Genomic DNA, 17,831 nt, shown 5'->3' on the forward strand with positions numbered 1-17,831 from the left:
GTAAGAGCCAAAGGCACCTCACAAACCGCAACCATGAATGGGACAGAAGGCCAAGACTTCTACGTGCCCATGTCCAACAAGACCGGGGTGGTGCGGAGCCCTTTCGAATACCCCCAGTACTACCTGGCTGACCCCTGGAAGTTCTCGGCGCTGGCTGCCTACATGTTTATGCTGATCCTGCTCGGCTTCCCCGTCAACTTCCTCACGCTGTATGTCACCATCCAGCACAAGAAGCTCCGGACGCCTCTAAACTACATCCTTCTGAACCTGGCGGTCGCTGACCTCTTCATGGTCTTGGGAGGCTTCACAACCACCATGTACACTTCGATGAACGGGTACTTTGTCTTTGGAGTAACAGGGTGCTACATCGAAGGCTTCTGTGCTACGCTGGGTGGTAAGTTTTCCAAATATTCAAAAATCTTCTGCCAGGAATTGCCCCAGATTTTAGAAGGGGGAGGGAGGATGCCCAGATGATCTTGAAACAACATGGTATCTGGAAGGTCCTTGGTCTGCTGCTGATGTGGGCCAAGGCAGTTGCAGTGTTTCAGGGTGGGAGGTGAAGAAAGTGACTAATGACCCTTTTTTTTTTTTTTGACCTTATTTTGGTAGCCACCTGCTCAGTACCCTGAGAACAACAGTGCAGTAATGAAAAGCCACCAGCAGCAGATTTTGCAGCTGTTGGATTTGCACATCTTTTTGGCTTGCTTTCTGACCTGAGAGATGACAAATTTGTTCTTCCTGTTCCGTGGGGCTGAGTCTGTCATTCGCTCTGATGCAGTGCATGGTGGTGCAGGCTAGCAAAGCTGGCTTTCCTCCCCATGCCAGCCGGGCTTTGACCAAAACTGATGTTAAATAAAACTTGTGTCTAAAAACGCCCTCCTCCATTCAGCTCAGCCTTCAGCCGCAGGCAACTGTTTTACTGGTTTGGTCCTTGTGGCACAAGTTTCCTGGGAAGCTGTGGGTAGCGAGGGGAAATCCTGGGATGATGGGCACTCACTGTATCTCAGAGTGGGACCGTAGGCTTGCAGGTGCAGGTGCTGTCCGGGATGAGTGGTAGGATCCAGCCATGGATCTCAAAACACAGCAGCAAAGTGGTTAGTGTGGGTCAGCAGTGCAGTGAGGCCGTGTCTTCTCATGCCTCCCTACTGCACCTGCACTTGGCCTTCGTTCATTTCTCTTTCCAAACCCTTGGTGGAAATTTACCTGCTGCCAGGGGTCTTCCTCAGGAACAACAGTCTGAGGAGGCCTTGTGCTGCCATCAGGGCATTTTTCTCCTCCTGTTGCTCAAAGTCTCTGTGTCCCCATCCCTCTCTCTCCCTGGTGTAGGTGAAGTTGGTCTCTGGTCGCTGGTTGTCCTGGCTATCGAGAGATATATAGTGGTCTGCAAGCCCATGAGCAACTTCCGCTTCGGGGAGAACCATGCCATCATGGGCGTTGCCTTCTCCTGGGTCATGGCCTTCGCGTGTGCGACTCCCCCACTGTTTGGCTGGTCCAGGTAGGGAGGGTGCTGTGCCCGGCACCTGAGGCTGCGGGAGCCTGGCTGGCAGCACTCGGCCATGGCTTCCAGCTGGTCTCTTCTGCTGGGCGCTGACCTGCCTCGCTCACCTTGCAGGTACATCCCCGAGGGCATGCAATGCTCGTGTGGGATTGACTATTACACTCCGAAGCCAGAGATCAACAACGAATCCTTTGTCATCTACATGTTTGTGGTTCACTTCACAATCCCGCTGACGATCATTTTCTTCTGCTATGGGAACCTGGTTTGCACTGTCAAGGAGGTGGGTACCTGCCAGTGGTGGTGGGCCAGGGGCCGCCCCCGTCCCCAGTGCTGGGAAGGAGCCCACGCCAGGCTCCAGACTGGTGACAGAAAGGGCCCTCCACGAAGGGGGAAATAGCAAACTCCAGATGGGCAGCTCAACTACCCCAAGCCCTGATCCCACGTGGCATGCCAGCGCAGCCCTCCCCAGCTCCATCACATTTCCATTCCCTTCTGCCCGCAGGCTGCCGCCCAGCAGCAAGAGTCTGCTACCACCCAGAAGGCAGAGAAGGAAGTGACCCGCATGGTCATCATCATGGTCATCTCCTTCCTGATATGCTGGGTCCCCTATGCCAGCGTCGCTATCTACATCTTCACCAACCAGGGGGCGGACTTTGGGCCCATCTTCATGACCATCCCGGCTTTCTTTGCCAAAAGCTCCGCCATCTACAACCCTGTGATTTACATCGTAATGAACAAACAGGTAACTGGCAGGATGCCAGGCGATCTCCTTTTTTGTGTTTCGCTTTATAACAGCTTGCAGAGAGTTACAGCACCTCAAGGTACCAGTGGTCTGGGAGGGGAGTTTGTTTCCAGGTGATGTTGTTCGGCATGCAGGAGGGTGACTGTGCAGCTCATCCTTGGCGTTGCATAAATCTCATAAATGCAAGCCCATCCTGTCTGAAATGACCCAGGCGCTAGGTCGGTGGAGGAGCTGGAGCTGCGTTCACGCCGGCCCTGAGCAGCAGGCAGGGCAGGCAGCAGGCAGCGGGGAAGGAGGCTCCACTGACATGGCACCTCCCGCACTGTGGTGGTGGGGGCTTCCAAGCAGCTCTGCCAGGCTCGGAGGCAGCCCCGCAGCCGGAGCCACCTGGTGTCCACCTGCCTCACCCCGGGCTTCCCTCTCTTCCAGTTCCGTAACTGCATGATCACAACCCTCTGCTGCGGCAAGAACCCGCTGGGCGACGAGGACACGTCTGCTGTCAAGACAGAGACCTCGACCTCCTCCGTCTCCACCAGCCAGGTCTCTCCCGCGTAGGCCCCGCTGGAGCGGCCAGTCCTTGGGGCGTGCGTCGCCGCCCCGGGAGCACGATGCTGCCACCACCCGCCCCCGCTTCACCACGGCCACAGCCCCGCAGGGCGGGCTCCTCTCTCCTGGCACTAGGAACCCTGGGAACAAGGCTGTAAATGTGTACACACGTTTTGTAATTAAAATGCAAAGGCTTAGCTCCTCCACTGGCGTAAATCCATGCTTTTCTTTTGACTTGCTGAGAGCTCGTGCCCCCCCTGCTCCAAGTGCAGACCCCTGGGTCTGATGCCCCCATCACGCCTGCACACCCTGCACCGCCATGCGCGAGCCCCGGGCCGCGGCAGAGCCACCCTCGCCTCCCTCACCCCACTTCGACAGCCCGGCTGGGGCCTGGGCGCATCCCTGCCTCTGCCGCTGTGGGGGCCAGAGGTGGGGCCACCCCCCGGCTCTGCTGCCGGAGACGGAGTCTGGCCAGTGTCACCCAGCTGCTCAGCCCCACCGTGCGCCAGCTGCCCAGGGGCAAGTCTGGCTGCTGCGAGGTGCCCCCAGCCCTGCCAGGTGCTCCCAGCTCCAGCCCTGCCCCACCTCCAGCATGTCAGAAGCCCCGGCAGGCACCATGACCCCTCCAGGGGCAACAGGACAGGGTAGCGGTGTACATGGGCCCCTCCATGCTGCAGAGGTGATGGCTGCAATCCTGCCCAGCAAGCAGGTGGCACAGATGGGACCTGGCGGCACAGCATGGCACGGCATGGCACAGCACAGCCATGTGCAGCCACAGTCGGATGTGCTCAGGGAGGGCTCGGTGCTTGCTGCTGCAGGCACCCGGCACAGCAACATGCACACGGTGTTTGCACCCTCAGCAGCAGCCCCACTTGATGTCCCCCCAGCAGGAAGCACCCCCTCCCCATAGTACCGCCGTTCATCCTTAGGCATCTTTGGGCCCCCTGTGGCCCAGGGCCATGCCCCGAGGCATGCTCCTCCCGGTCCTCCCACACACCTCCCCGGTTCAGATGCAATCAGTTTGGCATCAGCCCAAGTAGGAGGTTTTGGCCAGTGCTTGTGCTTTTGAGGATTGATTGGTGCATCGCTAAGCTTCCCTCCGCGCTGTAGCAGGCAAGACATGGGAGCATATGGCTCAGAGACTTTGACATATGTTTTAAGCACTACAAGATGGCATATTGCAATTGTAGCAGTGTTCTTCATTTTTATTTTTAGCTCAGTTATACAAATAAGATATTTTTCTCGCTGTTCAGTGTTATCAACATTTGAAACTATTTTTGTACATTATTATCCTCTCTGATTTCTAATTCTATGCAGCTTTGCAAGGTCTAATAGGGAATGTATAGAATCCATGCAAGTTAAACCTTTAATAAAGAGCAATTTGCAAGTACAATTCTCTCATTTTTTTTATCGATACTTCTGCATATTCAGTGAAATCTAAAGATTAGAGGTTTATGAATAATTCAGTGTTTAGGCTGATGTCTGATTCATGTACTTCAAATGTGGGAGCTAGTTTTGGAGGGAAGAGGAGGAAGGATTTGGTGTTTATTTGCTGTCCGCGAGGCTGTGCCCCACGGGAGCCGTGCAATGCTTGGCACTGCAGCTTTCCTGCCCACACTGGACCAGCCCCAGCACATGCTAGTGATGTCCTGGCCCCGAGCCCACAGGCTGTCACCCCATGTGATGCCCAGCCCTATGGCTGCTGCTGGCGGTGGTAGGGGCAAGCGAGGGTTTGGGACTGCCCTGCCAGCCCAGGCGGGTGCTGGAGGCATCACGGAGCTGCCGGAGAGGTGATGGCCAGATCCAGGAAGAGCAGATGGTTGGAAGAGATGCACCCATCCCTGCTGTGGTGCCAGCCCCTGCAGCCCCCCCCAGTGTCCCCACTGCCTTCTTCCCGGGGAATTCAGAAATGGACTGGAAGTGGAGCAGGGAACAGGCTGGTGGTGTTGGTCCGGGGGGAGCCGGGCATGCAGGGCTCGGGCAGTGGGTGCCTCTCCCAGCTCCTTGCTCCAGACCTGGCTCCTGCTGGCCCCTCGGTCCCCTGCCAGGGTCTGGACCTCGGACTCAGCAGGTGGGCGCAGACCTTGACGAAGATCTTTCTGGGCAGCGCTTTGCACGTACATTGGCATGGTAACATGTCTGCTAAGTTGGGCGGTGAACCAGCCCTGCCATCACGTAATCCCGTCCCTTGCTCAGGCTTGCAGCTCCCCCACGGCTTTGACAGACGATGTGTACAAAATCCCGGTGCCTCTTGTGTAAAGAGGAAGGGACTGACATGGCACACTGTGGAGAAACACAGTGGTCCCCAAGGTGGGGACATTCGCGCTGTTCCTGCACCAAGGAGCAGCTGGTGAATTACTCAGGCTTGCCTTGCGAGCCCAGGCAGAACAGAAAGTAGCACAAATATCCTACCCCACTGTAACAGCGGGGAAAGTGTCCATAGGGCCACAAGAGGGCTTATTTTTAACACGGCCATGACACAGAAGTGCCCTGGGCGCCTCGGGGACCCCAGATGGTCGAGGGCTCAGCTCACACCTGGCCGATGGGACGATGCTGTCCTTGGCATGGGGCAGTTGCTACGCCAAGAGCCAGCATGGAGGGGACATGGAGGAGCTACCCACGTGTGGGGCTGGGAGTGCTCTCCCCTGAGCATGGTGGGATTCGGCAGGCAGGGGTGAGTGGGGGTCCTGCTCATGAGTGCACACCTGGGGCTACTGTGGGAGAGTCGCTCCTCCTACCTTCGCTGGCCAACAAAGCAGCTCTCCATTTTCCTCCTCTCGTTTGTGGGATCATTTCTGCCCCCCGTATCAGGCTCCCCTGGCAGCGCAGCCCCCAGCTTCCCAGTGGGGCCATCCCCGGCGAAGGGAGCCGGCGGGTCACACCAGCACACCAGGAACGGGTCCCGTGTGGGCCCCATGCCATGGGCTGGCTCCCCATCCGCCCCACAGCGAGCACCGTCAGCAAGCTGCAATCCCAGCACCCCACCACCAACCAAGCAGCGGGTAGGTGCCTTTCCCCTGCATGTTTAGGGCAATCACCCCGCGAACCCCTCATCTCTTGCCCCCCTCCAAACCCTCAGGGCTCGGACATGCCCCTTCTCCCTCCAGCCCCTCGAAAAGCTTTGGCAAAGGGCACTCAGCTTCCCAGCCACCTGCTCCCACCGGGGCAGCAACCAGAGCAATTAGCAGCTGCTAACTGCCCCTGCAGTTAGGGTGCTAATCAGATAAATTAGCTGGAAGTGAAGTGAGCCTGTGAGCAAGAGCTGTGGCTGTCTGGGCCTGGGGCTTTAGGCTGGTGTGCTCAGGTGGGCGTGCGCTGCCATGGAGCCTCAGCTGGGTAAGGGATTTGCCAAGCGCTGTGGGGTCCCGGCAGAGCTGTGGCCCCTGTGGGGCTGGGGCACTGCTCAGGCTCGAGCTCTGGTGGCCATGGTCCCTGTGAGGCTGCAGGGATGAGCAGGGTCGTGGCTGCTCAGCTTCTAGGGGGCTTTGCAGCCCTTGGGGGTGTGAGTGCCTTGGGGCTGAGCCCAGGTCCCAAGGGGTGCCTCTTGCCTCTCCCAGCAGCCGAAGCTGCTGGCGCAGCCCGGCTCCCGGGTCTGCTGGCCCGGGGCCGGCGGCCCCCCCACCCTCCCACCCTGCACATGGTCATCGAGGCTCTGCGGGCCCAGGATGAGAGGAAGGGTGCCTCTGTCATTGCCATCAAGCGGTTCATCCTGGCCAAGTACCCCACCGTGGACCCCGTCCGCCTCAAGTACCTGCTGAAGCAGGCACTGAGCAAGGGGCTGAGCCGTGGGGACCTGGTGCGGCCCCACAACTCCTCCGCCATGGGGGCCACTGGCCGCTTCAAGGTGAGCAGGGGTCTGCTGGCCCTGAAGCAGTGGGGCTGGGGGCTGAGGTGCTGCCTGGCCTCACTTCCACCCCTCTCTCACCCCCAGTTAGCCCCCAAGAAGCTGCAGCACAAGCAGCCACCGGGCCAGGTGGATCCTGATGGAGGACAGGCCCCGAAGCTGGGACGGAAAGGGACCACTAAGCCCCCCCGGGCCCCCGTGGCAGGTGTGCGACAGCAAGGTAAAGGGCTGGTGGTACCACGAGCCACCCCGGGGCTGCCCCGGCCCCATGGAGAGGCCCTTGCTTGGGCTCATCCACTGCCCCTTCTCCCACAGGCGCTGTGGAGGAGAAGCCGACAGCAGCGAAGCAGAAGCCGAGGGCGAAGCCCACAGATGTGAGTAGGGCCCAGCGGTGAGGCTGGGTGGCTCATGGTATGGCGGCAGTCTGAGGTGCTCTTTCCCCTCCAGGCCCGGCCGCCAGCAGCAGTGAAGCCCAGGAGCGATGGAGCGAAGACCCTGCAGGCTGCCAGCCGTGCCCGGGCCCCTGGCAAAGGGCGTTCAGGGCCCCCTGTGGCTCTGGCTGCGGAGGATGCAGGAGGGGGCGATGGTGACAGCCTCGCGGGTGCTGGGGCAAAGGGGCCCCGAAAGGCCCCAATGGGAAAGAGCAAGGGGAAGGCACCCAAGGGAGCACAGCAAGATGCCCCCAAGGGGAAGGGGGGTCAAGGCAAAGCAAGGAAGCCCCAGGCAGCCCGGGGAGCCAGTCAGGGGGAGGCCAGGCTGCAGAAGGCAGCCCCCACACCAGCAGGCAGGAAGGCCCTGTAGGGGGTCCCAGGCAGCCCCGCTCCCTGTGGGAGCCCAGCCCTGCTTCCAGCTGGGCCCGGGCCCTTGGGGTCTGGGTCGGTTTTAGTCCTCAGGACAGGTTTTAATTCTGTGTTCACCTCCTGATAATAAAGCTGCTTCACTCCACTCATGAAATGGTGTGACTACTGCCCTGCTCGTGGGTCTCTGTTGCTGGGAGGTAGGAGTGCAGGGGCAAAATGCCCCCCAGCCCTGGCCTTGTCCCGTGTGGCATGGTGGTGATCTGGTGCTGCAGGCAGCTGCCTGCTGTGCCTGCTGTCATGGAGAGGTGCCCTGTCTGTACCCATGTGTCCCCAGCTGCTGGCTGCAGTGGTACACCTGGCCAGCCAGCAGTGCCAGGCTCTGGGGGGCTGTGTGTGTGTGCAGGCTGGTGGTGAGCCCCAGTGCTGGGTGATGGCCCAGGCAGGGGGCCCTGGGAGCCTTGGGGCGCAGCACGGTGGCACCCCTGGGCACTGCGAAGCTCAGGCTTGGCCAGCCCTGCTGGTGCGGGGCCGTGGCGTCCACAGCCTTGGTGTGGGGTACGTGTCTGGTCCTCTGCCCTCCTGGTTGCCCTTGCGCTAATGCCTGGCTGAGCTGGGATTACAGGAGTGCCAGGGCAGCAGGTCCGGGTGCATGCCATGGGCAAGGGTCCCCAGTGCCAGGGGGAGCTGCCTGTGCTCTAACCATGGTAAGAGGAAGATAGAAGTGTTTTAGGGCTCAAAAAAAGAGTTTGGGGTGTTTGTTGTAGACTGCAGCATTGCTTGTGCTCTTGTTATCTATCAGTGGCACAGTGCCCACCTCTAAACCTGTCTTCCTAGCTCCTGTGGGTCAACATATGAACGCTTTCCTTTAATAGCTTCAAATGCCTGAATTTCTCTCGTTCCGCACAGAACAGAGCCCTTCTGAAGGTCAGCCTGATAATGCAAAGGGTTACAGTCCTCCTGGGCAGCAAAAAATAAGTGGAAGTAAAACTCTCTTCCTAAAGAGGATTTTGTTAATCTTCAGCTGGCTTTGCCAATGCCCTCCAAGGCTCCTGGCCTTGCTTTGGGGCTTAAGCAAGAGCTGAGCAAACTAACTTCTCTTTAAACTTCAGCCTTGGCCATGTTGATCCATCTTTAATGGAGCCGAAACTCATGTCCCCCAGGGACAGGGTGGGGGATGCTGTGGTAATAACTGAGCAGAGGTCACCTGGCCCTTTGGTGATGGTTAACCTCACAAAGCACTGGTCGCTAGCATGGAAATGTCCCGTAACAGAACCGGGCAGGAGCTGTGTCCTCTCTCGCCAGGCACCCAGTGTGAAACACAAGGCTCTTTTGCTTTGAGAGAGGCCAAATAATTTAATGGCTGGATTTAGCTCTACTAAGAATCAACTTTCTAGTGGGAAAAGAAAATCCCTCTGGTGCCTGGAAAGAGCAGCTTTTACTGGGGGAGGTGGAAGAGAGAGGATTGAGCAATGACATGGTTATTAAGACCTATGGGCCACGGCTGGTGTTACGGCACTGAAGCCAGAAGCCTCGAGGGCTGGCAGCAGCTGTGGGGCAGAGCAGGCGCTGGGCTCCCCAGGGCTGGGAGAAGACACCGTCTTGTGGGCTGATGGCACTGGAGATGCAAGGGTGCCCAGCTCCTGTGGTGTTACTGGTTGTGTGTGCAGCACAGCATGCAGTCAGTTCAGGTGCGTGGTTGTGTCCTCACGCAGATCTTCCCCTTTCTGCGCCAGCTCCTTTTCTGGTGGGAGCTGTGGTACCAGGTAGGAGCGGTGCGTGGTCACAGCGTGCTCTGCAGGAAACCAGGGCTCTGCAGCCCAGAGGGGTAAAAGCCCATCTCCTATGGAAACAAGGTGGTTATCGGCTGAGCTGCCAACCCTGAGCATGGTACGTCTTGTACATGCAAAGCTCGCTGTGCGCACCCGACAGCTGCCCTCCTCCTTGTGCTTTGCGCTGGGTGAGTGCGGTGGTCGGCAGGCCAGGGGGGGGACGGCATGGGAGGAGAGGCACCCCGTCCTTGGGCAAGGGACAGCAGCCTGACCTTGTGGGTGGCGCCGGGTGTTTTCCCCAGTGTGTGTCCTCTGTGTGCACACAGGCAGGAACTTCACTACACAGGTTTCAGCACCTTGTTTTATTACAAAGATAGGCTTTTCCAAGAGTCTGCCACTTCCACTACACAGCAGGTAAGGGCACTACACCCACAACACGTGCCAAAGTTTAAAAACATGTTACAAAGGGCTTGGGGGTTCAAGGCAACACTAGAAACCCTCAAGCTTCTGCTCCGTTAAAGTTGTTCCTTTAAAATGGTTGTAGCAACTACTTTCTTTTTTTTTTTTTTTTTTGCTTTGGAAAAAATTAAATAATAAAGCAATAGGCCCCAATACATGGCACCTGGAGGCAAACTATACTGTCGGCTCACCTGTATCCTTTCCTTGTAACAACATGGGGCTATCGCTCCATGGCCCTTTCCCCACCTCCAGCCAAGCTCAACGTTCTCTGCTACCTTGGTCCTTCTCAACCTCGCCTTCCCTGTGCTGGGCCTGCCTATATCTCTGGCAGCTATTCACAGTTTCTAAAAGAAAAAAAAATTCAAGATTTTTTTGTGAAATCACTTTCAAAATAAAATGTAGCCCAGCTACATTCTTAGAGTTTCTATTCTGAAGCCACATCCTCAGTAAAGACATTGAAACCTCCACAGTGTATGTACTTTTTCTGTAGTTCTAAAAAAAAAACCAAACAAACAAACCTCTGTTCTTCCCCTTTCCCTCCCCTCCCTCCCCTCCCTTTTAACATACAGGATAAAGTCTATCATTTGTTTTAAAATAGATATCTATATACACATACACAATTCTGATGTTCCAATTTCTGACAGATGTGGCATTACTGGAAACAATGGGATGGAGGCCACCTGTCCATGGCAGTGAGTCACCCAGGAGGAGTTTTGGTGGACCAAAGTCATCTAATACCAGGTTGCATCCTTGCCAGCTGGATGAGTAACGGAGGCTCACCTTAGACCCTGCCTGGAGTGAGGTAGTAACTTTTTTCTTTTTTTTTTTTTTCTTTTCTATTTGGCAGTTTGACAATGCGGTGGCTACGGCTGGGTTTAGCTTTCATGGGCAGGTTGCCTTTGCCTGCGTGTGAATGCTGGCTTCAAGCACGTGGTGTTAGCTGCAGTCCAGCCTCTACAGAGGGGCCTGTGTGACACTGGAGAAGACCGGAGCAGTCACAGCTCCCCTGGCTGCAGAAAGGACAAAGTTGCCAGCAGAAAGGAGAATGGGCCACCAAGCTGGGACAGGGGGTTTGCCCCAGCGCAGATGCCACAGGACAGCAGTGAAGTTTCTAGGTCTGCGCAGTGGGACCCTGCTCACTGACCCCAGTGTAAGGAGGCATGGGACACTTTCTGCCTTTGTTTGCAGCTTGGGGTGCTGGAGCTGCTCTGCTGGCCTGCGTGAGCGAGAGCATTGTGCTGCCAGGTGGATGGGGTCCAGTCCCTTTGCCTTTATGGGCCGAAAAAAAGACTGGATACACAGCAAAACCGCGCACTCTTGGTTGCTCTCAGGTGACAACCATGGTGGGCTGGGTCCGAAGCAAGCAGAACAAGCTGCTTTAGGAAGACACCTCTGCAGCACTGACCTTGTTTTCAGTGATGATCACAGGGAGATGCTGGAGCATATGGGGCAGAGGGAGGGAAGATGCTACCTGGTGTTTTGCCCTCCACGTGGCTCAAGCCCGCTCTGTCACGGGGCTGTCAGCAGGAGCTAACCCCTGCTGGCATGAGCAGCGTTACCAGGGCTGAGCTGGGGCAGTGCTACAGATGTGTGCACAGCCAGCATAGCAGGGCGACCGGAGTGCGAGGCAGAAGTCCTTCCCCTCACCCACTGCATCTCGTCTTCTGCTTCTAGGCAAAAGCCGTGCCTGTGACCAGCTGGCTGAAAGGTGGGTCGTTAGGGGATATTTGCCTACCCACTGCAACTCCAGCTCACTGTGCATGCAGATCTGGGAACCTGGGGAAGGGGAAGCAGCCCTTCCCACACTGTCTGACATGTAACACGCTCCCTCCAGCTCCGTAACAGCTGTCTCTGTTAGGGGATAAAGTGCTTTCACCATGCCTTAGCTACTTGGGAAGCAACTGCTTTGTCTCAGCCCTGAGTTCCCCGTGTTGCCCAAGACGATCCTCAGATGGAGGAGTGGTTATGTTTACACATACAGCACAAAAATTAAAAGGCACAAAAATACACAGAATGCAGCAGATAGTGAACAGCTGATAGAGTCCCTGGTGTTGGAAAAACAAGGATGTCAGAGGGATGGTGTGGAAGGGAGCTCAGGTGTTGCTCCGATGGCCTTTGCCATCTCTGCTCATTACTCCCTGAGGCTACCCTACTGTTTTGTGTCTATTGTTATGGCTTCTGCAGCCCCGTCTCTCATCCTGAGGAACCACAAACAGGGATGCAGGGAGCTGCTGACCGCTCGGACGCTGATCAGAGGGAAGTGGTGAACTGAGCTTGCCACAAGTGTCTCGTCTCCACTTCTCACTGGCAGCAAATAAATTATGGGTGCCACAGTGCAGACCAGAGGGTTTTTCTGCTGCTCGGAAAGGTGTCTTGTGGCTTCTTGTTAGGTGAGGGAGCCCTTCAGCCACGGGCCAGGCCCACCCCCACCACAAGGCTGGTTTGAGAATGACCCTGGCGGAGATGATCCACGGTGGATCCATGGTGTATCCGCGGCTGAAGGCAGGTTCCCTACGGCACTGCGCTACGGAGGAGGTCACTTCCAGGGCTGCAGTCAGCCTAGGCTTCACTGCAGCACTCGTAGATGTTATCCTCCATGAGCGCAATCACTTGCTCAAACTTGTGCTGGAGCTGGGTGCGCTTCGTCGTGGGGTTGGCATCCAGGGCGGCCACGATCTGCAGAAGACACGGGCAGATGGGTGGCTGAGGCAGTGCAGGCAGGGGTGCCCACCCACCAGCCCAGCTCCCCCCGCCAGCCTGTTGAGCCCAAATCCCAGCCGGACCTCTGACAGGGAGAGCCCACCCTGCCCCACAGCCCCTGTGCTCACACACCCCAGCACCCTCCGGCTGCTCCAGGGCACAGCTGAGTCCCTGGGCAGGGGATGGGAGAGGAGGGGGATGCAACCAAAAACCATTGTAATAATAAAGCTCACAGCGCAGAGCCAGCCCACAGCATGGGAGTGCAGGGGGTCAGGAGCCAGCCAGGGCCAGTGCCTCTGCTGGGGGTGGCGGGTAGCAAGTTATTTTGGGTGTGGACTGTATCAGCGTGCTCTGCCCTACTGAAAGCATCTGTGGGTCTACACATCGGGCAGCCCTGCTTCAGCCCGGCCCAGCCAAAGGCTGTTAAAATCAGTCAGGAATAGCTGGCCTTCTCTTCCAAGAAGTCGTCAGCCAAGGGATAGGAGAGCAGGTGCATCTGTGTGTGCATATATTACATATGTGCGTGGGATTATGCAAAAAACGATAATCCCTTTTCTGTGGGACTGGATGCAAGCGTCTGACCGCTTGGTTACAACATACTGCTTGTTATTCCCTCCACAGGTATGCTGGGGCCTGAGTGCAGCTGAACTCACTTACCTGGGAGCGGTATCTCTTGGCGTATTTGTATATCTCAGCCATGGCGACGTTGGTGTTGAATTCGTTCCGATATTTCTTTATAAAGACAGAACAAAGAGGCGAGGAATATTAACGTGATGCAGCAAGTGAGTTCAAGCCCAATCAGCAGGCATTAACTAGATTAAAAGAAGGTTTTGCCCGGGTATTTTTGTTACTGTTGCATTGATGCAGCTGGACTTTTGACTTACTCCTTTAAGGAAGGTGCATTTGCTTGCATCAGAAACGGTCTTAGTCTTTTTAAAGCCAGCCTTAAATGCCCACACTTGATAACACTGTTTACCCCTCCACGCTCAAAGCCATTTCAAAGGATGGGGCAGCGTGAGAGCTGGGCAGAGGAATGCCAACGGAAAAAAATCCGCTCGGTGGCTGAAGCTAAAATGCCGCAGGGAGATGGTTTGATTTTGAGGAAGCTGTGGCGTATCACTGGCAGGACTCGGATCCGGAGCGTGGCTGCCAGCTCCCGTAGCTGATACCAGGGCCGGCATCCCGCACCCGGGCCAGCTGCCAGGGCTGACTGCCAGCGGGCTGCCTGGGACTTGGGGCCGGCCCTGGCAGTTGGCGCCCGGGGGCCAGCTGGCCAGGGGGCTGCAGGGCTGCGCAGATCCTTTTCTAAACTTCCCGGCTCTTTGGCAATGAATTTCGCTTTCAACTCCCAGTGGTGCCAAAGCTAGTTAGGTTCAAGCTAACTCATGGGTGTTTACTGCAGCTCTGGCAGTAATTGAAGATGCTTGGAATTAGGTCAGATGAAGTTTGTGCGTGGAAGTTTGAGGCAAAATATCCGTTCGTTTGCTCCTTCCAGCATCTAATCAGTAGCTGATTGCAGCCTATCTGCGTTCCCTGCCACTCCCAGACTCCTGCTGTCAGCCAGAGCAGAGCAGGCTTGGTGCTCCTCGCTCTGGCAGGGCACTGAGACTGCAGACCCGACCCCATCCCCGGCACGGGGGCGCGCACCGGCTGAGCCCCCCCTCCACCCGCTGCAGCCCAGCGCGCCTTACCCGCGACTCCTCTGCGAGGTGGGCGTTCATTTCCTGCTCGCTGAGCGGGGGCATGTCGTGGATTTGCTTGTAGTATCGCTGCACTATCTTCCTATACTCGGGGATCTCCTTGGCGTACAGCAGTTTATTGGTCGGGGAGTCCTAGAGTGAGGGCGAGATACCAAAATCAGACACCGTATTGTTCCTGGCTGAAAACTTTTTATCCTGTTTGTCTGACCAAAGTGCTAACCATCAGACACTGACTTCAGCTACAGCTGGGTTCAGGAAACAGCTACGTCTTTGGTCCTGGCTTTACACAGACAGGAGTGCGATGGGACGGCACTGAGGCACAAAACAGCTAATGACAGAGGTGCTTGCTCAAACACATCAAGGTGCTGCAGACAGGTACCACCCGCCTGTGGAGCCACAGCACCATCCCTCTGCCCTTCTTCCTAGCATGAGCTAAACGTTTGTTAGCTACAATGCCAGTGAAGGTGGTCTATGTGAATGTGTTTTGATGTGCAGCAAGGGCAGGCTAAAAAGCATGCACAGGCTCAGGTGAGGTGGCTTGCTGCCAGGTGATGCTCTGCAGATGAGTGTAGCACAACCGTGTTAGATAAAACACTTGTGCTCCATGGCTCTGCGTGTGGAAAGTGGTAACAAGGGAAGGGCTTCTGCATGCCTTTACTCGGGTCTCTTGAGCAGCCAGCTTGATTTAAACTGAAGAACAAAGCTCTCTTACAAGCTGAACTTTGTCAGTTGAAATGTTGCTCTTGGATTTTTCATGTAGCTTTGATTTATTTTGCATTGGCTAACCCAGCCTGCCTGGCCTATATTGAGTGCATGTAAAGTAATTAACAGAAAATACTGAGTTCTCTTGATTAATGTCAGCTTGGACAAAGCAGTCTTAACCTCCCAGCCACACGATCGGGTTGTACCAGTGAAGGCATAACCCCTCCTGCACTCCTTGCAAACACAAGCATGAATGATTTTAACCTCAAGGCAATCCTGCCCCGCTGATATCATTACCCCGGGAATGAACCTGGCTGAGTGGCCTAGCGCTGCATCCCGAAGGGAAACAGCCCCAGGCTCGGGGACACAGAGGGGAGTAAGATCAACGTGTCCTGCCGCCCCGACACTGGAGTGCGGGACTGCTCCCTGATGCTCTGACAGGTGGAGAGGGGAGGGAGGATCTTCAGAAGAGACAAGCGTGGCAGGGCTCTAGCCGTGGAGGCAGCATCTTCAGCTGTATCGGGCAGTAAATAAGGAAGCCCAGGGTAACTGCAATCTGCTGCTGCAATATGTAGCGTGGCTAATGCTGCAGGGGAAATGGGAAATGGGCACCAGGCTGTGGCACCAGATCCCACAGCAGTTTATTTTCAAACCCAATGACAAGGCATTACAGGAATATAGCCAAGTTACAGAGCCTGCTCACAACATTTTTTTTCCCCCTTGGAAACACAAAAGAAACCCATGCTGCCTCTTTTTTAAGTTATTTTTTAATTCGTGTCTGATTTGTCTGTATTATGAAGAGATGGGTACTGGTTTATTAACTGCTTGCGCACTGTAGATGTATGGAGTCTGAGTCTGCTCTCGCATTTGCAGTATCAAGAGCAAAATGCTGAAACCAGGGGAAGAATCCAGCCTGGAAAACATTCAGTGATATACTGGGTGTATATGCAAGCTGATTTTTATGCTGAGGATTTATTCTTCCCACATTACTCAACAATTCCTTCACTTATGCTATTGTATTCCTGAAAAATGTTTCCATCTGCTGTCTGACTCCAGCTGACCCCTCTTCCCCTCATCCACAGCTTGACAAGGACAAATTGTAGGTGTTTCGTAAGACATGCAAAAAAAAGTCCAAAACCCAAACAAACAAAAAATCAAGTGCTCATTAGATCTTCCTCCAGTATTAACCTCTCCCAGTGAAGGCTTCCTGTTGCTCTCAGTCTGGGGGATGCACTGAGCAGCGCCCGCCTCCCGCCCCTCTCTCTGTAGGGTCCCCTCTACATCACACACCGTGCTGCTGCCAGCCCCTGGGGCGGGGGGGTGGCGGGGGACGATTTACAGCATTTCTTAATAAAACTTATGTCGGGAAGTTTCAAATGTCAACGCTGCACTCAGCCAAGCAAGTGGGAGAACAGAAAACATGCGCGCTGGACGTCTTGCTGCCTGCCAGCCCCGCAGGATGGTGTGTGGGAGCCCGATGGCAGAAGAGGAGACCTGGCCCGCGCAGGCTCGCATTTGCTCGGAGCAGGCGTAGCTTCCTAGGCAGGCGTGCCGAGTCCACTGGGCTCTGACCACGCGCCGGAGGTGGCCAGCGTGTGATGGAGACACTACCACCGGAGGGGAGCACCCACCGGAGGGGAGCACCAAGTGCTCCACAGGCAGGGCTACGGCAGTGCCTGCCAAGTGCTTCCCATGTGCTGATGGATGGCGTCAACGGGATGGCCCCAGACAGTCCCCACACCTCCACGTGAGCCGGGCTGGGTCTGTGCTGCCTGGGCAGGCGCAGCCCATGTTCATGAAGGCTCGGCTCGCCTCCCGAGCTTCTCACGGCTCTCCTAGGTGAGAGGCTGTGCAGAAACCACTGACAGCAATGATTAAAGCTTCACCTGAAGCTACGTCATTTTCCATCCTGCCACTGGGAGTTTACATCGTCCCTCAGCTGCTGTTACGGGATTGTTAGACTAATGCCGTCCCCTAAACCAACCCTGACTGAGGGAGCTGGGCTCCCGTGCTGAGTCTGCCTGTGCCCCGTGCCTGTGCCCAGAGCAGAGCTGACACCCACCCGTGCTCGCCTTGGTACGTTACACCCCTGCCCGAGCGAACAACAGAGAATATTCGTCTGCTCATGCACCAGCTCAGCCCCATCAGGAAGCGTTACAGACATTGCGCTAAGCTGGGTGCTCTCCTGGGACTGCAGGACAACTCATACAGCCACTGGGTAACACCGAACACATAAGCCAGCAGCTGGGTCTCCCTCCAACCCCTGAGCCTTCCGGGCTGGGGCCTTGCCCTTTGTCCATCCTGCCTGTGACCGTGTGTTCCCACTCCCTGACCACTGTTTGTGACAGAGGGGGTGCAAATTTCAAGCTCAAGCCTGAACAAAGTGGTGGGGAAGGGAGGCGGAAAACTCATTCTTGGAGACAGCCAAAACTCAACTGCATGAACCTGAGCAAGTGGCTCCCAGCCAGCCCTGCTTCTGGGGGAGGCTGGACTGGGTGACCTCTGACAGTCCCTTCCCGCACTGGTCTGTGTCTATGACTGCCCGAGCAGGAGTGAGATGTCGTCTCTGGACAGTACCTTGCCCAGCTGCAGGTCAGACAGGGAGCAGGCGTCAATGAAGGCCTGGGCTATCACAGAGAGACAGGCGTCAATGTGGTCTGTCTTGTCAATGTCGAAGACGAACTGCGGGTTCTTCAGGATGTTGACCCAAAACCTCAGAGGTAGGCTGCGAAGAAAACAAGCCAGGAACACACACTGGGTGTACTCCAGAGGGAGAGGGGAGGAAATGCAGGAAAGATGATGACAGAAAGTGAATAGTGGAGAGGAAAAAAATGAGGAGCCAGGTTCTGCTATTTAATCACATCCTGGTAGCATATGGCCCTCTGCCTAGCTAGAGGGGCAGGCACACGTCTTCACCCTGAAGAGACATTTCTTCAGGCTGAAGCACGTGGCACGGCCAGGAGACTTCAAGTACAGCCTTGTCTAGGCGAGCATACACCCTTGATCCTTCAGCAGCTCCCTGAGCCACTGGCAGGTTTGCCTGCATGGGGCTACTGAATCAGGCTTCCCCA

At 56.1% G+C, this 17,831-nt stretch overlaps 3 protein-coding genes across 3 annotated transcripts in view; 2 read left to right on the plus strand and 1 right to left on the minus strand.

The window, feature by feature from the left end:
- The first annotated feature begins 33 nt into the window (after positions 1-33).
- RHO (rhodopsin) lies at positions 34-2,795 on the plus strand. The gene is made up of 5 exons (XM_076345881.1): positions 34-394; positions 1,327-1,495; positions 1,613-1,778; positions 2,001-2,240; positions 2,670-2,795. Exons 1-5 carry the CDS (start codon positions 34-36, stop codon positions 2,793-2,795), a joined length of 1,062 nt encoding a protein of 353 aa, XP_076201996.1.
- Positions 2,796-6,106: 3,311 nt separating this feature from the next.
- On the plus strand, positions 6,107-7,431 carry H1-8 (H1.8 linker histone). Its single transcript, XM_076345882.1, has 5 exons — positions 6,107-6,122; positions 6,347-6,630; positions 6,718-6,850; positions 6,946-7,004; positions 7,078-7,431. The coding sequence occupies exons 1-5, from the start codon at positions 6,107-6,109 to the stop codon at positions 7,429-7,431; spliced, it is 846 nt and encodes a 281-aa protein (XP_076201997.1).
- Positions 7,432-10,215: 2,784 nt separating this feature from the next.
- Positions 10,216-17,831, minus strand: part of PLXND1 (plexin D1) — an 86,059-nt gene continuing 78,443 nt past the window's right edge. Inside the window, exons 33-36 of the mRNA XM_076346745.1 lie at positions 17,338-17,485; positions 14,050-14,190; positions 13,016-13,090; positions 10,216-12,334 (exon numbers count right to left, since the gene is read on the minus strand). Of these exons, the coding sequence (XP_076202860.1) occupies positions 12,218-12,334; positions 13,016-13,090; positions 14,050-14,190; positions 17,338-17,485 (481 nt within the window). The 3' untranslated portion in view covers positions 10,216-12,217. The remainder of the gene's footprint in view (positions 12,335-13,015; positions 13,091-14,049; positions 14,191-17,337; positions 17,486-17,831) is intronic.

The sequence above is a fragment of the Aptenodytes patagonicus genome, chromosome 8 (genome assembly GCF_965638725.1).
Source record: "Aptenodytes patagonicus chromosome 8, bAptPat1.pri.cur, whole genome shotgun sequence".
NCBI classification, from domain to species: domain Eukaryota; kingdom Metazoa; phylum Chordata; class Aves; order Sphenisciformes; family Spheniscidae; genus Aptenodytes; species Aptenodytes patagonicus.

Excerpts from the sequence above, each read along its gene's own strand:
- H1-8 (XM_076345882.1), top strand. Across the intron at positions 6,631-6,717 it reads GGGCCACTGGCCGCTTCAAG|TTAGCCCCCAAGAAGCTGCA; the intron begins GTGAGCAGGGGT and ends TCTCACCCCCAG. Across the intron at positions 7,005-7,077 it reads CGAGGGCGAAGCCCACAGAT|GCCCGGCCGCCAGCAGCAGT; the intron begins GTGAGTAGGGCC and ends TTTCCCCTCCAG.
- RHO (XM_076345881.1), top strand. The coding sequence starts at position 34 with ATGAATGGGACAGAAGGCCAAGACTTCTACGTGCCCATGTCCAACAAG. Across the intron at positions 395-1,326 it reads CTTCTGTGCTACGCTGGGTG|GTGAAGTTGGTCTCTGGTCG; the intron begins GTAAGTTTTCCA and ends TCCCTGGTGTAG. Across the intron at positions 1,496-1,612 it reads CCACTGTTTGGCTGGTCCAG|GTACATCCCCGAGGGCATGC; the intron begins GTAGGGAGGGTG and ends CTCACCTTGCAG.